Genomic DNA, 17,169 nt, shown 5'->3' on the forward strand with positions numbered 1-17,169 from the left:
TGAAAATTACCAAGGAAAAATAAAAACAAATATTTCTTCAAAAAGAAAGAAAAACAAAAGACAAATTAATTATCCCCCTGAACTTCACAGCAGTCCTTGAAATATATTTCTCAAGACACATATAAGAAAATTCTCTATTCCTCTCATCTCATAGATCCTCCTGTTTTATGTGTTGTAATTACAGTTCAATAAAGGAATAGTTGTTCTGACAAAACTTTCTGCTAGACAAGGAGCTGAGAGAATCTAATTCTCTATTCATTTGACAGCCTGAATTTACGTAGGAAACAAAGGCAAATATATCCCCAATGCTCAATTCAGGGGTTTATAAATATTAAACCACTAAACCAATGGTCATAGAGTGACTACTCCTTTGAAGAGTTATATCAAACTACTATCCCAATGTTTCAGTGTTTCTGAACACTGCATTTATATTCACAGAGAATGGAGATAAAATAAATTAAGCTTTATTTTAAAGCATTCATTTTATTTAAAAAAACAAAGCAGTACCTGGTTTTGCTGCATGTATCTTCTGTTTCTCATTGTCATCATGATGTCCAGTTCTCCACTGATTTAGAACTTCTTGAAAGGACTGGGCAGAAGCTTCTTCAACAAATGGCCCTTCACACAAGAGCCTATCTCTTGGATTTGCACATTCTTCTTTTTTTGTTGTTGAAAGTTCTACCTAAAACAATTAACAGTGTATCTAAGTGTGCTTTACTAAATGTTCTGTATCTTACAATACAGGTAGCATTAATTACTGAGCATTGTGAATCACACATTATTTTTAAACTTAGAATAGAATGTTTTTAAGTTGTACTTATTTATGTGCTTTACTGATTTCTTTAAAACTATAGACAGTTTTAAACGGTCTCTTCAGAAAGTACTAAAACTAGAACCTACAGGACTGAGAGTTTATCATTATGTTATCCACCAGTGTTTTCCCTGGAAAGCAGTGATAGCCTTGTATCTAATTCTACTTCTCCAGTCTCCTGCTCCCTGCAACCTCCCCACAGCAAAAAGAACAGTTTCTTAACATGTAAATCTGATGTCACTTCTCTGCTCCAAACCCTCCAATGACTCTCTCTGAAACCCTCAGTTCCTACTAGGACTTACAAGGCAGTACACAACCTTGTACCCCCCTGCCTTTCACTTCACTTCCTTTAATTCTCCCCTTCATTCACCCTGCTCCAGCTAAACTTATCTTCTTTCAGTTCTAGGAACCCATCAAGCATATTCCACTCGAGGTCCTTGAGTAAGCTATATCCAATGCCTGGAATGGTCCCTTTTCATATCTTCACACAGCCATTCCACTCATTTAATTTGGTCTTGGCTCAAATGTCACCTACTCAGAGAATAGGTGATGACACTACTGATGACCCTAAAAACAAAGCCCCTTTCTCCCCGACTTTCCAATCTCTTATCTGCTTTATTTTTCTCTCAACAACTGATCTCCATGTGAATTTACTCTACATGTTTGTTTATTGCTGGTCTCTCCCCATTAGAATGTAATGGGATCAGGAATGTTGTCTGTTTCCTCAGCGCCAAGAGTAGTGCCTGGCACAAAGTAGGTGCTCATTAAAAGTTAGCTGAATGTGGTCAGCTCTACCCACCACCAGAGCCTCCCATCAAGCCTCTTAGATAGCCTCAACCACCAGAGGGCAGACAACAGAAGCAAGAAAAACTACAATCCTGCAGCCTGTGGACCAAAAACCACAGTTACAGAAAGATAGAGAAGATGAAAAGGCAGAGGGCTATGTACCAGATGAAGGAACAAGAAAAACCCCCAGAAAAACAACTAAATGAAGTGGAGATAGGCAACCTTCCAGAAAAAGAATTCAGAATAATGATAGTGAAGATGATCCAGGACCTCGGAATAAGAATGGAGGCAAAGATTGAGAAGATGCAAGAAATGATTAACAAAGACCTAGAAGAATTAAAGAACAAACAAACAGAGATCACCAATACAATAACTGAAATGAAAACTACACTAGAAGGAATCAATAGCAGAATAACTGAGGCAGAAGAACGGATAAGTGACCTGGAAGACAGAATGGTGGAATTCACTGCTGCAGAACAGACTAAAAAAAAAGAATGAAAAGAAATGAAGACAGCCTAAGAGACCTCTGGGACAACATTAAACGCAACAACATTTGCATTATAGGGGTCCCAGAAGGAGAAGAGAGAGAGAAAGGACCAGAGAAAATATTTGAAGAGATTATAGTCGAAAACTTCCCTAACATGGGAAAGGAAATAGCCACCCAAGTCCAGGAAGCGCAGAGAGTCCCATACAGAATAAACCCAAGGAGAAACACGCTGAGACACATAGTAATCAAAGTGGCAAAAATTAAAGATAAAGAAAAATTATTGAAAGCAGCAAGGGAAAAACGACAAATAACATACAAGGGAACTCCCATAAGGTTAACAGCTGATTTCTCAGCAGAAACTCTGCAAGCCAGAAGGGAGTGGCATGATATACTTAAAGTGATGAAAGGGAAGAACCTACAACCAAGATTACTCTACCCGGCAAGGATCTCATTTAGATTTGATGGAGAAATCAAAAGCTTTACAGACAAGCAAAAGCTAAGAGAATTCAGCACCACCAAACCAGCTCTACAACAAATGCTAAAGGAACTTCTCTAAGTGGGAAACACAAGAGAAGAAAAGGACCTACAAAAACAAACCCAAAACAATTAAGAAAATGGTCATAGGAACATACATATCGATAATTACCTTAAACGTGAATGGATTAAATGCCCCAACCAAAAGACATAGACTGGCTGAATGGATACAAAAACAAGACCCATATATATGCTGTCTACAAGAGACCCACTTTAGACCTAGGGACACATACAGACTGAAAGTGAGGGGATGGAAAAAGATATTCCATGAAAATGGAAATCAAAAGAAAGCTGGAGTAGCTATACTCATATCAGATAAAATAGACTTTAAAATAAAGAATGTTACAAGAGACAAGGAAGGACACTACATAATGATCCAGGGATCAATCCAAGAAGAAGATATAACAATTATAAATATATATGCACCCAACATAGGAGCATCTCAATACATAAGGCAATTGCTAACAGCTATAAAAGAGGAAATCGACAGTAACACAATAATAGTGGGGGACTTTAACACTTCACTTACACCAATGGACAGATCATCCAAAATGAAAATAAATAAGGAAACAGAAGCTTTAAATGACACAATAGACCAGATAGATTTAATTGATATATATAGGACATTCCATACAAAAACAGCAGATTACACGTTCTTCTCAAGTGCGCATGGAACATTCTCCAGGATAGATCACATCTTGGGTCACAAATCAAGCCTCAGTAAATTTAAGAAAATTGAAATTATATCAAGCATCTTTTCTGACCACAACGCTATGAGATTAGAAATGAATTACAGGGAAAAAAACGTAAAAAAGACAAACACATGGAGGCTAAACAATACGTTACTAAATAACCAAGAGATCACTGAAGAAATCAAAGAGGAAATAAAAAAATACCTAGAGACAAATGACAATGAAAACACGACGACCCAAAACCTATGGGATGCAGCAAAAGCGGTTCTAAGAGGGAAGTTTATAGCTATACAAGCCTACCTAAAGAAACAAGAAAAATCTCAAGTAAACAATCTAACCTTACACCTAAAGAAACTAGAGAAAGAAGAACAAACAAAACCCAAAGTTAGCAGAAGGAAAGAAATCATAAAGATCAGAGCAGAAATAAATGAAATAGAAACAAAGAAAACAATAGCAAAGATCAATAAAACTAAAAGTTGGTTCTTTGAGAAGATAAACAAAATTGATAAGCCATTAGCCAGACTCATCAAGAAAAAGAGGGAGAGGACTCAAATCAATAAAATCAGAAATGAAAAAGGAGAAGTTACAACAGACACCGCAGAAATACAAAGCATTCTAAGAGACTACTACAAGCAACTTTATGCCAATAAAATGGACAACCTGGAAGAAATAGACAAATTCTTAGAAAGGTATAACCTTCCAAGACTGAATCAGGAAGAAACAGAAAATATGAACAGACCAATCACAAGTAATGAAATTGAAACTGTGATTAAAAATCTTCCAACAAACAAAAGTCCAGGACCAGATGGCTTCACAGGTGAATTCTATCAAACATTTAGAGAAGAGCTAACACGCATCCTTCTCAAACTCTTCCAAAAAATTGCAGAGGAAGGAACACTCCCAAACTCATTCTATGAGGCCACCATCACCCTGATACCAAAACCAGACAAACACACTACAAAAAAAGAAAATTACAGACCAATATCACTGATGAATATAGATGCAAAAATCCTCAACAAAATACTAGCAAACAGAATCCAACAATACATTAAAAGGATCATACACCACGATCAAGTGGGATTTATCCCAGGGATGCAAGGATTCTTCAATATACGCAAATCAATCAATGTGATACACCATATTAACAAATTGAAGAATAAAAACCATATGATCATCTCAATAGATGCAGAAAAAGCTTTTGACAAAATTCAACACCCATTTATGATAAAAACTCTCCAGAAAGTGGGCATAGAGGGAACCTACCTCAACATAATAAAGGCCATATATGACAAACCCACAGCAAACATCATTCTTAATGGTGAAAAACTGAAAGCATTTCCTCTAAGATCAGGAACGAGACAAGGATGTCCACTCTCACCACTATTATTCAACATAGTTCTGGAAGTCCTAGCCACGGCAATCAGAGAAGAAAAAGAAATAAAAGGAATACAAATTGGAAAAGAAGAAGTAAAACTGTCACTGTTTGCGGATGACATGATACTATACATAGAGAATCCTAAAACTGCCACCAGAAAACTGCTAGAGCTAATTAATGAATATGGTAAAGTTGCAGGATACAAAATGAATGCACAGAAATCTCTTGCATTCCTATACACTAATGATGAAAAATCTGAAAGAGAAATTATGGAAACACTCCCATTTACCATTGCAACAAAAAGAATAAAATACCTAGGAATAAACCTACCTAGGGAGACAAAAGACCTGTATGCAGAAAACTATAAGACACTGATGAAAGAAATTAAAGATGATACCAACAGATGGAGAGATATACCATGTTCTTGGATTGGAAGAATCAACATTGTGAAAATGAGTATACTACCCAAAGCAATCTACAGATTCAATGCAATCCCTATCAAATTACCAATGGCATTTTTTACGGAGCTAGAACAAATCATCTTAAAATTTGTATGGAGACACAAAAGACCCCGAATAGCCAAAGCAGTCTTGAGGCAAAAAAATGGAGCTGGAGGAATCAGACTCCCTGACTTCAGACTATACTACAAAGCTACAGTAATCAAGACAATATGGTACTGGCACAAAAACAGAAACATAGATCAATGGAACAAGATAGAAAGCCCAGAGATTAACCCACGCACCTATGGTCAACTAATCTATGACAAAGGAGGCAAAGATATACAATGGAGAAAAGACAGTCTCTTCAATAAGTGGTGCTGGGAAAACTGGACAGCTACATGTAAAAGAATGAAATTAGAATACTCCCTAACACCATACACAAAAATAAACTCAAAATGGATTAGAGACCTAAATATAAGACTGGACACTATAAAACTCTTAGAGGAAAACATAGGAAGAACACTCTTTGACATAAATCACAGCAAGATCTTTTTTGATCCACCTCCTAGAGTAATGGAAATAAAAACAAAAATAAACAAGTGGGACCTAATGAAACTTCAAAGCTTTTGCACAGCAAAGGAAACCATAAACAAGACCAAAAGACAACCCTCAGAATGGGAGAAAATATTTGCAAATGAATCAACAGACAAAGGATTAATCTCCAAAATATATAAACAGCTCATTCAGCTCAATATCAAAGAAACAAATCCAATCCAAAAATGGGCAGAAGACCTAAATAGACATTTCTCCAAAGAAGACATACAGACGGCCACGAAGCACATGAAAAGATGCTCAACATCACTAATTATTAGAGAAATGCAAATCAAAACTACAATGAGGTATCACCTCACTCCTGTTAGAATGGGCATCATCAGAAAATCTACAAACAACAAATGCTGGAGAGGGTGTGGAGAAAAGGGAAACCTCTTGCACTGTTGGTGGGAATGTAAATTGATACAGCCACTATGGAGAACAATATGGAGGTTCCTTAAAAAACTAAAAATAGAATTACCATATGACCCAGCAATCCCACTACTGGGCATATATCCAGAGAAAACCGTAACTCAAAAAGACACATGCACTCGAATGTTCATTGCAGCACTATTTACAATAGCCAGGTCATGGAAGCAACCTAAATGCCCATCAACAGACGAATGGATAAAGAAGAAGTGGTACATATATACAATGGAATATTACTCAGCCATAAAAAGGAACGAAATTGAGTCATTTGTTGAGACGTGGATGGATCTAGAGAGTGTCATACAGAGTGAAGTAAGTCAGAAAGAGAAAAACAAATATCGTATATTAATGCATGTATGTGGAACCTAGAAAAATGGTACAGATGAGCCAGTTTGCAGGGCAGAAGTTGAGACACAGATGTAGAGAATGGACATATGGACACCAAGGGGGGAAAACTGCGGTGAGGTTGGGATGGGGGTGTGCTGAATTGGGCGATTGAGATTGACATGTATACACTGATGTGTATAAAATTGATGCCTAATAAGAACCTGCAGTATAAAAAAACAAACAAAACAACTAATACTAAACTTTCATTGGGTTATTTGTATGGAAATATGTTAATATAAATGTTTCAGACATTACATGAAATTTCTAAAAATCTTATATTTGTATTTGTATGGAAATATGTTAATATAAATGTTTCAGACATTACATGAAATTTCTAAAAATCTTATATTTGTATTTGTATGGAAATATGTATGGAAATATGTTAATATAAATGTTTCAGACATTACATGAAATTTCTAAAAATCTTATATGTTCTGGTATAATGTTATAAGTAATAATCCTAGTTATTACTTTAAAATGTATATCTCAGAAATAACTAAAAAAAAAAAAAAAAAAAGTTAGCTGAATGAATGTACAAATTAATGAATGCATATGAAAAACTGCCTGCTTCTCAATGTAATGACGGCGGGAAAGGATGAATTCCGTACAAAATATAGATCCACTGTGAACACACAGAAGAAAATAAAGGTAGGATTTGGCAGTTATCCAGTGAATCAGAGAAAACAGCCAAATTAGGAATCTAAAGCAAAATAAGTTCCGCACCAATGCTGAATTATCAAATGTGGATTACCTACACTGATGAAATTACTAAATCTCCATCGTGTATCTTCTAGATACAACAGTAGAATCCTCTATGTTCAGCCCTTAATTGCAAAAAAAACCAGGCAGATTGTCAGAGGACAATTGAGAGAAAATCGTTAAATATGTGCATATATAAAATTCAGTATAAACAAAAAGCATCTGGAACCTACAGACACTATGCTAGTGGTTGACACAGAAACACAGAAATAGAAATAGGAGCAAAGAGCAGGAATTTAACTCAGATAAACAAGAATCCTACAGACAAAAAGTGGCAGGGGCAGTATTCCGGAGTGAGAGAATGGTATATATGTTAAGGCATGGAGTTAAAGAACACAGTGGCATGGAACTGTATGCAGTTGTGTTGCTATAGCAAAAAGTGGGATATGAGAAAATATAAAGGGTGGAAAGACAAGTAGGGGCAGATTGTAAAGGATCCTGCCTGCCATCCAGAGAAAATTACACTTAAACATATTGGAAATGCAAACCTACTGAAGAGTCCCACCCAGTAGCTACTGAAGAGTCCCACACAGTAGTGTGGGAGAGAAAGAAATTGGAGAACAGTGAGTTTGGATGCAAGGAAACCAATTAAAATTTATATCCATTTCTCAATATCTATCAACATTACAAATGCATAACCCTCTTCACCTAAGAATTTTAGGATTTTATCATATGGATATACTCATATATATGCAAAACAATATTTTTCAAAATTATTTTTTATACTATAGTTTATACTGGCAAAAGATTAAAACAGTATAAATGTTGATCAGAGAAAACATAGTTTAAAAGTTATTTTATAGCCAATAAATGGAATATTTTACAACCACTATATAGAATGAGAAGGCTGTGGAATACACTTACATGGATAACAAAACTACTGTTAAGTGTAAAAAGCATGTTTGCAGAGCAGTATGCAACACACTAATATTTGTGTTAAGAAATACCTACATACGAAAGTAGAATAATTATTAACTTCTAGAAGGGGAGAGAAGAAAATGCACTTTTCACTTTATAGACCTTTTGCACTTTAAGCAAAAGCTAATTTCAGTATTTGGAATAGCAATAAGAATAGAAGTGACCAAATATTCAAGAGTTTTCAGACGGTTTTAAGATGAGATGTGGTAACTGATTGGATATGCAAAGGAGAAAGAGAAATGACTATAGAAAATAAATGTGCCTGCTGGCTTGGAAAGCTAGAAGAGAGGCTGCCACCAACAGTAACATCCATAGGTTTTGGAGAAGACATGATGAATTTCGTTTGGAAATACTGAGTCTTAGAAGTATGGGAAGGTATTTACAGGTATTCAGTAAGCAATATGTGAATGCGTGTGTATATGTTTGCTGCACTCATGAAGATGCACTGAAAACTCAGTGCTTAATACAAAAGGAGTTAAGTATTCTGGTGATTCTAGCAGCTTTCCAGGGCAGCTCCTTTCCAAGCAATGAATCAGAGACACGAGACATTCGCATTTTACAGCTATGCCTATGGAATACTTGGTTTCCACGCAGCGGTGGCAGGATAGAAAAAAGCCAGAGGATAGTACATTGGCTCTTAAATGTTTCAGCTCAGAACTGTCATATGTCACTTCCACTCAGAGCCCATCAGGACGCTGCCCGATTCTACAGGGGCTAGGAAATTTGAAGAAGCACATGGAATCCAATGCTGTGCATCAATTACCCCTCTAGGCTACACGATACCCCACAAAATATGTTTTAATATCCCCACTTTCCAGAAAAGGAAACAGAGGATCAAAAGGCTAAAGTAAACTGCCCGATGTTACAAAGCTAGAAAACCAGAGTCAGGATTTCAAACCCAGGTTTCAGTCTCTAAAATGAAAGTTCTTTCATGAACTGCACCCATTTCCAAGGATATCCACTGGCTTGAATCCATAAGAAAAGTCCTAAGACAGATATCAGGCCTTAGCACCATTTTGACTCTTCCAGGCATTCAAATTGCTTGGTAAGCCAATTAAAAATCAGATTCCTGGGCCCAACCTAGATGTAAAAAAAAAATCGAAGTTTGAGTGGCAGGCCAGGAATGCACATTTTTCACAAACTTACCCAGTGATTCTGATGCTTATTGCAGCTGGAGAACCTCTGCTCCTCAGCACAGAGTAGTACGAAGCATATGAGGGGGGTACCTCTTTAGTGTGTGCACTGTGTACAGGTGCACACCTGAGGGTCGACAGCAGGGATGCCCAACCAGGACTACTCACCAGAATGACTGAGCAGGTGTTAAAACCACACGTCTGGACCCACCCAGAGAGATGCTAAACTCAGTCATGTGTGTTTCTCTAATGTTTCTCCAGTTGATTCTAATGTGCATTCCTGGATGAAACCACTGAATTAATGGCTTTACGTTAAGACCAGGGGTGGAGGGTCTATACAGCATACACAGTTACCGATGGGAACAAGAGGCAGCATTTATCTTAGGGATTAAAAGAGCAGGCAAAAGAGTAGCTCCATAGCTTTCTAGTAGAGCTCGTTACTTAAACCCTCTCTGGCTTTCTCATCTGTTAAGTGAGATAATGATAATGTAAAACTTATATGGCTATTGTGATTATTGGATAAGATAAAGCAATTAAAGGATTAAGCCTAGCATACAGTGTTTAATAAATGTTAGCTGTTGATTTATCACTATTTTTATTGGTAGGATAAATTAGATAAAATGGCAGGCATGAAGGAGAAACCTTTAAAACCACAGCCTCTGGGTAATGGTTAAAAGCAGGTAATTTGGGGTCATAAGGCCTGGGTTCAAATTGAAGTTCCACTATCAATGATATCTTGGGCAATTTAAAAAAACTACTTTGCCACTATTTTCTCATCTGAAAAAAAAGAAAAAAATTTAAAAGGGTAAAAAGAGATAATACATGTAAAATATGTAGGATGGTGTCTGGCACATAGTCGGTCCTCAGTACATTATTATTCTAATAAGACTGTAACTCATTCAGTGATTATTCACAAGCACCCTTGGCAGGTCTATTAGTGAAATTCATGCCAAACTGCTAACCTTCCTGGACAATACAAGTATAGTTTCTCTGCTGTAAAGAGGTCCTACTACCATAGAGCATGTTTCCTTTTATGTTCTCTGAGCAAGGGTTAGGAACTCACAGGACTGAAGTTCAAGCCTGATTCTGTCACAAAGTAACAAGCTGTGTGACTCTGGCCAAGTTACTATTTCTGAACTACAGTGAAAAGGCGAGTGGCATCTAAAAGAATGAGGATTATTAATTACAAGGATCAAAATTTGAGGAAGTTTCTTTCTTGCTAAAGAATCAATACAACAAGTCTATTATTAAAACACAAACATGAGCTGATGAAAGCTTATCTAGTACATCATAGGATCAGTAATCAATCTGAATGACCACACAATTTGGTATAAATCTGATTTTAAATAACTGTGAAATTGCCTGTCACCTAAAACACTTGGCAAGGTTTTGTATTTTTAGCCTCTCTGAGATCCTGATTAATATAAAATTGTTATATTGCATTGTGGTTTTTTTTTATATTTCTCCCAAATATTCATTTCCTGATGTGGTGAAAATGCCTGGAAAGCAATATCAGCAAAGGATCATTCATCAAAAAACTAGTAGCCAGAGAAATCAAAGCAATCTCTTTAAAAGGATTTTTACAGTGAAAGTGTTTCTGATTAATAAAAAAACAAATTCATATTAACCAACAATGTGATCAAATAATCTCCAAAACTCTACAGCTCTAGTTGAGTATATGAATGACAGTTTCCATGATCATGTATGACAGAAAATGTCTACTATATTTTCCTCAGCTTACCTCAGAGCTGCTCCCCTGAAGAAGAAGAGATTTGGTTTTATGCTGACTTTTACTAATCCCTTTTGTAGAACAATTCTCCCCTTTGGGTTCATCCGGATTAACTTTCTTTATAAACCGATGGGCAACATCCAATACATTGGATAATACTTGAGATTTTGCCTATAAATAAACAAAATAGGAATAAAAAGCCTAATATGTCAGCCTAAGTAATTTAGATATATTAAATCATGTTTTCATTATTCTATGACTAATAAACTTCAATGCATTTTATTTAATATTTAAAAATACAAATTGCCATTTACATCAACCATATAATAGTGACAGCTGCCATCTACTGAAGGGCTAGTTTGAGCTCATACTATCCTAAGTATCTTAAAAACATGTTATTTAATCCTCAACTCTAAAGCATAACTATTTTTATCATTGCGTTAGGGATAAAGAAAGGAAAGTTTTGAGGGTTTAAATAACTTGCCCTTGGTCACATGGTGAGTGGGTGGCAGAGCTGGGAAGTGACCCCAGGTGTGTATAATTCTAATGACTCCTAGCCTTTCCACTATATCGACCCTAAATAGGTAGGTGTGCTATTTTGCACACATAATGGCTAAACAACTAAATATAATCTAGAGGGAGCCTGAATAAGCAGTTATGAGTATTTTGTTCGTGATAAAACATCTTTAGAAAGTATTAACTACTCAAAAGTGCACATCCAGAAGTGCCCTAGCAAACTCCCAGTTGTTCTTTTTGCCATGCCTTTGCTCATGAGTTTCACTTACCAGGAAGGCCCTCCCTCCTCTATTATCTTCTTTGCTGGGCACACTCCTACCTCTCCTTCTAGATTCACCCCAAGTTACTCCCATGGGTCCAGGCACCTCTCCCTGCATCCCTCCCACAGATGCATGAGGCGCCCATTCTCTGCACCCTCTTCCTACCCTGAGGAAATCCCTACCAGCCCACACAGTATTGATTTTATATCATCTTTTGATGTCTGTCTACACCATAAAAGTTCACAGAAGAAAAACATCATGTCTTCTTCAATCTTTGTGTGGCTACCACAGTGCCTGGCAAATAGCATATGGCAAAATAACATAAAAATAAGGTGTTGGGGGAGGGAGAGGGAGAATCACAGAATTAAAATAAATAACTGGGAAACAAGAATTCAAAAAGCCTTTTCAAGTGCCTTCAGAGTGGCAGGAAAAGAACAGGCAAATCTCAGGAAAGCCCTATTTTCTAAAGGACTTCCTATAGGCAATAAGCCTGGTTTGCCCAAGGAGACCCTGAAGGATTCTGGATCCCATCTGAGCTTGAACCAAACAAACTCCAGAGGGAAGATGCAGGCACTTCAGAGACTCTCTGAAAACCTGACATTAGGAACACAAGTAATAGGTCTTACTTCTTAGCAAATGTTCTCAAGATAGAGGAAAACTTCAGCAGGGATCAGAAATGATCCCTGAAAATTTTTAAATTTTTAAATTTTAAATTTTAAAATTTTAAAATTTAAAATTTTAAAATTTTATATTTTTTAAAATTTTCATCTAGCTACCTATTTAAATAGCTAAGACTACTTTCCAGTTATGATCTTTAGTAAATCTATTAAGATTCACTGCAATCTGATTCTGGAATAAATCAGTGAACATCAAATTAACTAGTGTTACTTCACACTGAATTAATAAATTTATCTATGAAAAATGACTAAAATGACCTATGCACACATATTGCTGTCCATATACAAACCTATGGCATCTGCTCCAAAATTTCCCAAAGATCATCAAAAAGCCTTTACAGACCTAAGCAGTCCTTATTTTTAAAAGAAATTCATATTTATAATACAAAATTGTTGTCCATATTCATTATACTGTGCATTAGATCTCCATGGCTTATTTACTACTTGTTGCAAGTGTGTACCCTTAAACAACATCAGTCTTATCCCCTTCATGGCCCCATCCCCTGTAAACACCATTTTGCTGTTTTTTATGAGTTTGACTTTTTGGATTCCACATATAAGGGATATCATACAGTATTTGTCTTTCTCTGTCTGACATATCTCACTTAGCATAATGTGTTCAAGGTCGATCCATGGTGTCACAAATGGCAAAAGGATATCCTCCTTTCTCATGGCTGAATGATATTTCATTGTGCATATATACCACATCTTTTTTATCCATTCATCCATTGACGGGCATTTAGGTTGTTTCCATATCTTAGATATTGTCAATGATGCTATACAGGATTGTATCTATCTCTTCAAAATCCTGTTTTAATTTCCTTTGGCTATATATTCAGAACTGGAACTGCTGAATCATATGGTAGATCTATTTTTAATTTCTTGAGGAAACTCCATATTATTTTCCATAGTGGCTGCACCAATTTACATCCCCACCAACAGTGTATGAGGGTTCACTTTCCACCACATCCTTGCCAGCACCTGTTGTCTTCTTGAGGACGTTACTTGGTTTGGGGTTAGCGGAGATTATAAAGAGGCACAAAGGAACATTTGGGGAGTGACAGAAATACTGCGTATTTATTTATACTGAAGGTACACAAGTGTATTGAAATGTATTTTCAGAACTAATCAAGCTGCACATGTCAAAGGAGTGCATTTTACAAAACAATGTGAACATACTTATCATTGCTGAACTTAAAAATGGTTAAGATGGTAATGTTTACATTTTTTGTATTTTACCACAATTTTTAAACAATGTGGACACAGAAATAATGTGTGATTTTATTGTTCATAAATTAAACCTGAATAAACTTGATTTATCAAGAAAAAAAAGGAAATTAAGCCAATGGTAATGTTTCATTTTTCCAGAAACATCTGCATTTTAACAAATATTTTTTTAAGCGAAGTAATCCAATTTAACCTGATTTTAAATTCCCTAGAATAAAGTACTATTGACTTCAAAGGTGGTTAAAATTTCTAGTTTATATTTTATATTTTAAAAAATATCAAAAAACAATAGTATTTTATATAAAATTATCAAGATAGAATTATCATTCAAATATATATATATACATATTTAAATAGCACAGAACAAAGATTATTTCTGTCCTAAAATGAATCTTGCTATCAATGATTCAGTAATTTTTATAACAGTTTTAGGTAGCATATTAAGAGACTCTTAAATGGCCAAAAAAATGATTTTATTCTTAAGTTAAATTTAGTGGGCTTCCCTGGTGGCATGGTGGTTAAGAATCTGCCTGCCAATGCAAGGGACACGGGTTCGAGCCCTGGCCCGGGAAGATCCCACATGTCGCGGAGCAACTAAGCCCGTGCGCCACAACTACAGAGCCTGCGCTCAAGAGCCTGCAAGCCACAACTACTGAGCCCACGTGCTACAACTACTGAAGCCTGAGTGCCTAGAGCCCATGCTCTGCAACAAGAGAAGCCACGACAATGAGAAGCCCGCACACCGCAAGGAAGAGTAGCCCCCGCTCACCACAACTAGAGAAAGCCTGCGCTCAGCAACAAGGACCCAACACAGCCAAAAATAAAAACAAACAAATAAATAAATTTAGTGCTAAAAAATAAGATAAATATCATGAATAACTGATAAATTGGAATGCTATATCTAAATGTCTTAAGATTCCATTAATTCAATATAAATAAAATGCCAATAAATGTGAATTTTTTTTCCCATGACACCTTACATTTAAATATTACTCTTCTTGGTTGTTAGAGTGTATAAGTATACTCTATCTTTCTCATTCTTAAAAGAATTTTACAAGGAAAGTGAACAGAACTGTGATCCCCATTACTTAGACAAGAAAACCCAAGCTCATAAAGCTTAGGTCAAAGCCAAGTGGATACAAAACGCTGCGGCTGGAGTTAGAATCAAGGTCTTCCTTCTTCCAGCCTAATCCCTTTTCCCTACCGAATTATGTTAACACAGAAAATGTGTTTTACCTTTGACTTTCTGAAACTTAAAATTATTAAATTGTATCTCTAATAATGGATATGAACATTGTTCCTTCCATTTAACAAAACAAAACTACAATACATCGTGAAATGTTTACCACAATAAGTTTAGTGAACATCCATTATCTCATATAGATACAAAATTAAAGAAATAGGAAAAAAATTTTTCCTTATGATGAGAACTCTTAGGATTTACTCTCTTAACAACTTTCATATATAACATTAATATATACAATTGCGTGTGCAGAGATTAGATTGTTGAGTTCTTGTTTTTAATTACATTTATTGTGCTTATTTATTTTCATGTTTGACCAAGCACTAGCACATTGAAGGGAGGAATAGAGATGCTCCTTTCACTCATCTCACCTACATATTGCAGGAGAGAGGGGAATTGGAGGGCTATATGAACTTTGAAAAAACAAAACTTTTGAGCAACAAAGTTAAAAGTATTCTATAAGAATAGAATTATACAACAAACTTAAGCCATCTATCCCCTAACTAAGAGGTGTAAAATTTAACAGAATCATTAAGATTAGAAATTCACCACAATACTATAACATGCTATTTTATAATACTTAAAAGTTCCTACGTATGTGAAAAATATATCACCCATATGTTATTTTTAACAATGTTAATTCTTCCAATGATCGCAGAATATCTTTCCATTTGTTTGTGTCTTCTTCAATTTCTTTCAGCAATATTGTTAATAGTTTTCATGCACAGGTCTTTCATCTCCTTGGTTAAATTTATTCCTAGATATTTTATTTTTTTATTGCAATGGTAAATGAACTGTTTCCTTAATATTTCTCTCTTCTAATTTGTTGCTAGTGTATAGAAACACAACCTTTTTTATATTGATTGCAAATTTATGGTTTTTGTTTATTATTCTAATAGCTTTTCAGTGAAGTCTTTATGGTTTTCTGTAAATAAAATCATGTCATCCACAAATAGTGACAGTTTAACTTCTTCCTTTCCAATTTAGATGCTTTTTATTTCTTTTTCTTACCTAATTGCTCCGGCTAGGACTTCCAATACTATATTAAATAAGAGTAGTAAGAGTGGGCATCCTTGTCTTGTTCCTGATCTTAGAGGGATAGCTTTCAGGTTTTCATCATTGAGTATGATGTTAGCTGTCAATCTGTCATATATGGCCTTTATTACTTTGAAGTATATTACCTGTATACACATTCTATTGAGAGTTTCTATCATAAATGGGTGTTGAATATTGTCAAGTCCTTTTTCTGCATCTTTTGAGATGATTATTTGATTTTCTCTTTCATTTTGTTAATGTGGTGTATCATGTTGATTGATTTGTGAATGTTGAATCATTTTTGCATCCCTGGAATAAATTCCACCTGATCATTGTGCATGATCCTTTAAATGTATTATATCTGGTTTGCTAATATTTTGTTGTGAATTTTTGCATCTATGTTCATCAGAGATATTGGCCTGTAATTTTCTTTTTTTGTGCTGTCCTTGTTTGGTTTTTGGTAACAAGGTAACCAAAGGGAAATAAACATTCCCATCTCTTCAAATTTTTGGAAGAGTTTGAGAAGGATAGGTATTAAACCTTCTTTGAACGTTTGGTAGAATTCACTCATGAAGCTGTCTATCCCTGGACTTTTGCTTTTTGGAGGGTTTGTGATTACTGTTACAATCTCCTTACTAGTGATTGGTCTATTCAGATTTTCTATTTTTTCATGATTCAGTCTTGGAAGACTGTTTGATTCTAAGAATTTGTCCATTTCTGCTAGGTTGTCCTATTGTTGGTGTATATCTATTTGTAACATTCTCTTACGATCCTCTGTATTTCTGTAGTATCCATTGTAATTTTTAGTCTTTTGTTTCTAATTTTATTTGTCTGAACCTCCTCTCTTTCTTAGTGAATCTAGCTAAAGTCTGTCAACTGTATCTTTTCAAAGAATGAGCTCTGTTTAATTGATCTTTTCTATTGCCTAAAGTCTCTATTTCATTTATTTCCACTCTGATTTTTATTATTTCCTTTCTTCTACTGACTTTGGGCTTCATTTGTTCTTCTTTTTCTAGTTCCTTTAGGTGTAAGGTTAGAATGTTTGAGAGGTTTTTTGTTTCTCGAGTTAGGCCTGTAATGCTACAAACTTCTCTCATAGTACCACTTTTGCTGCATCCCATAGATTTTGGTAGGTTGTAT

The 17,169-nt window shown here is 35.5% G+C and overlaps 1 protein-coding gene across 1 annotated transcript in view; it reads right to left on the reverse strand.

Annotated features, from left to right (window-relative positions):
• The window catches only part of ZBBX (zinc finger B-box domain containing), a 116,404-nt gene that overhangs the window by 46,501 nt on the left and 52,734 nt on the right, over positions 1-17,169 (reverse strand). The window contains exons 8-9 of the mRNA XM_036850855.1: positions 11,084-11,242; positions 508-682 (exon numbers count right to left, since the gene is read on the reverse strand). Coding sequence (XP_036706750.1) covers positions 508-682; positions 11,084-11,242 — 334 coding nt within the window. The remainder of the gene's footprint in view (positions 1-507; positions 683-11,083; positions 11,243-17,169) is intronic.

This window comes from Balaenoptera musculus, chromosome 4 (assembly GCF_009873245.2).
Source record: "Balaenoptera musculus isolate JJ_BM4_2016_0621 chromosome 4, mBalMus1.pri.v3, whole genome shotgun sequence".
Classification (NCBI taxonomy): Eukaryota; Metazoa; Chordata; class Mammalia; order Artiodactyla; family Balaenopteridae; genus Balaenoptera; species Balaenoptera musculus.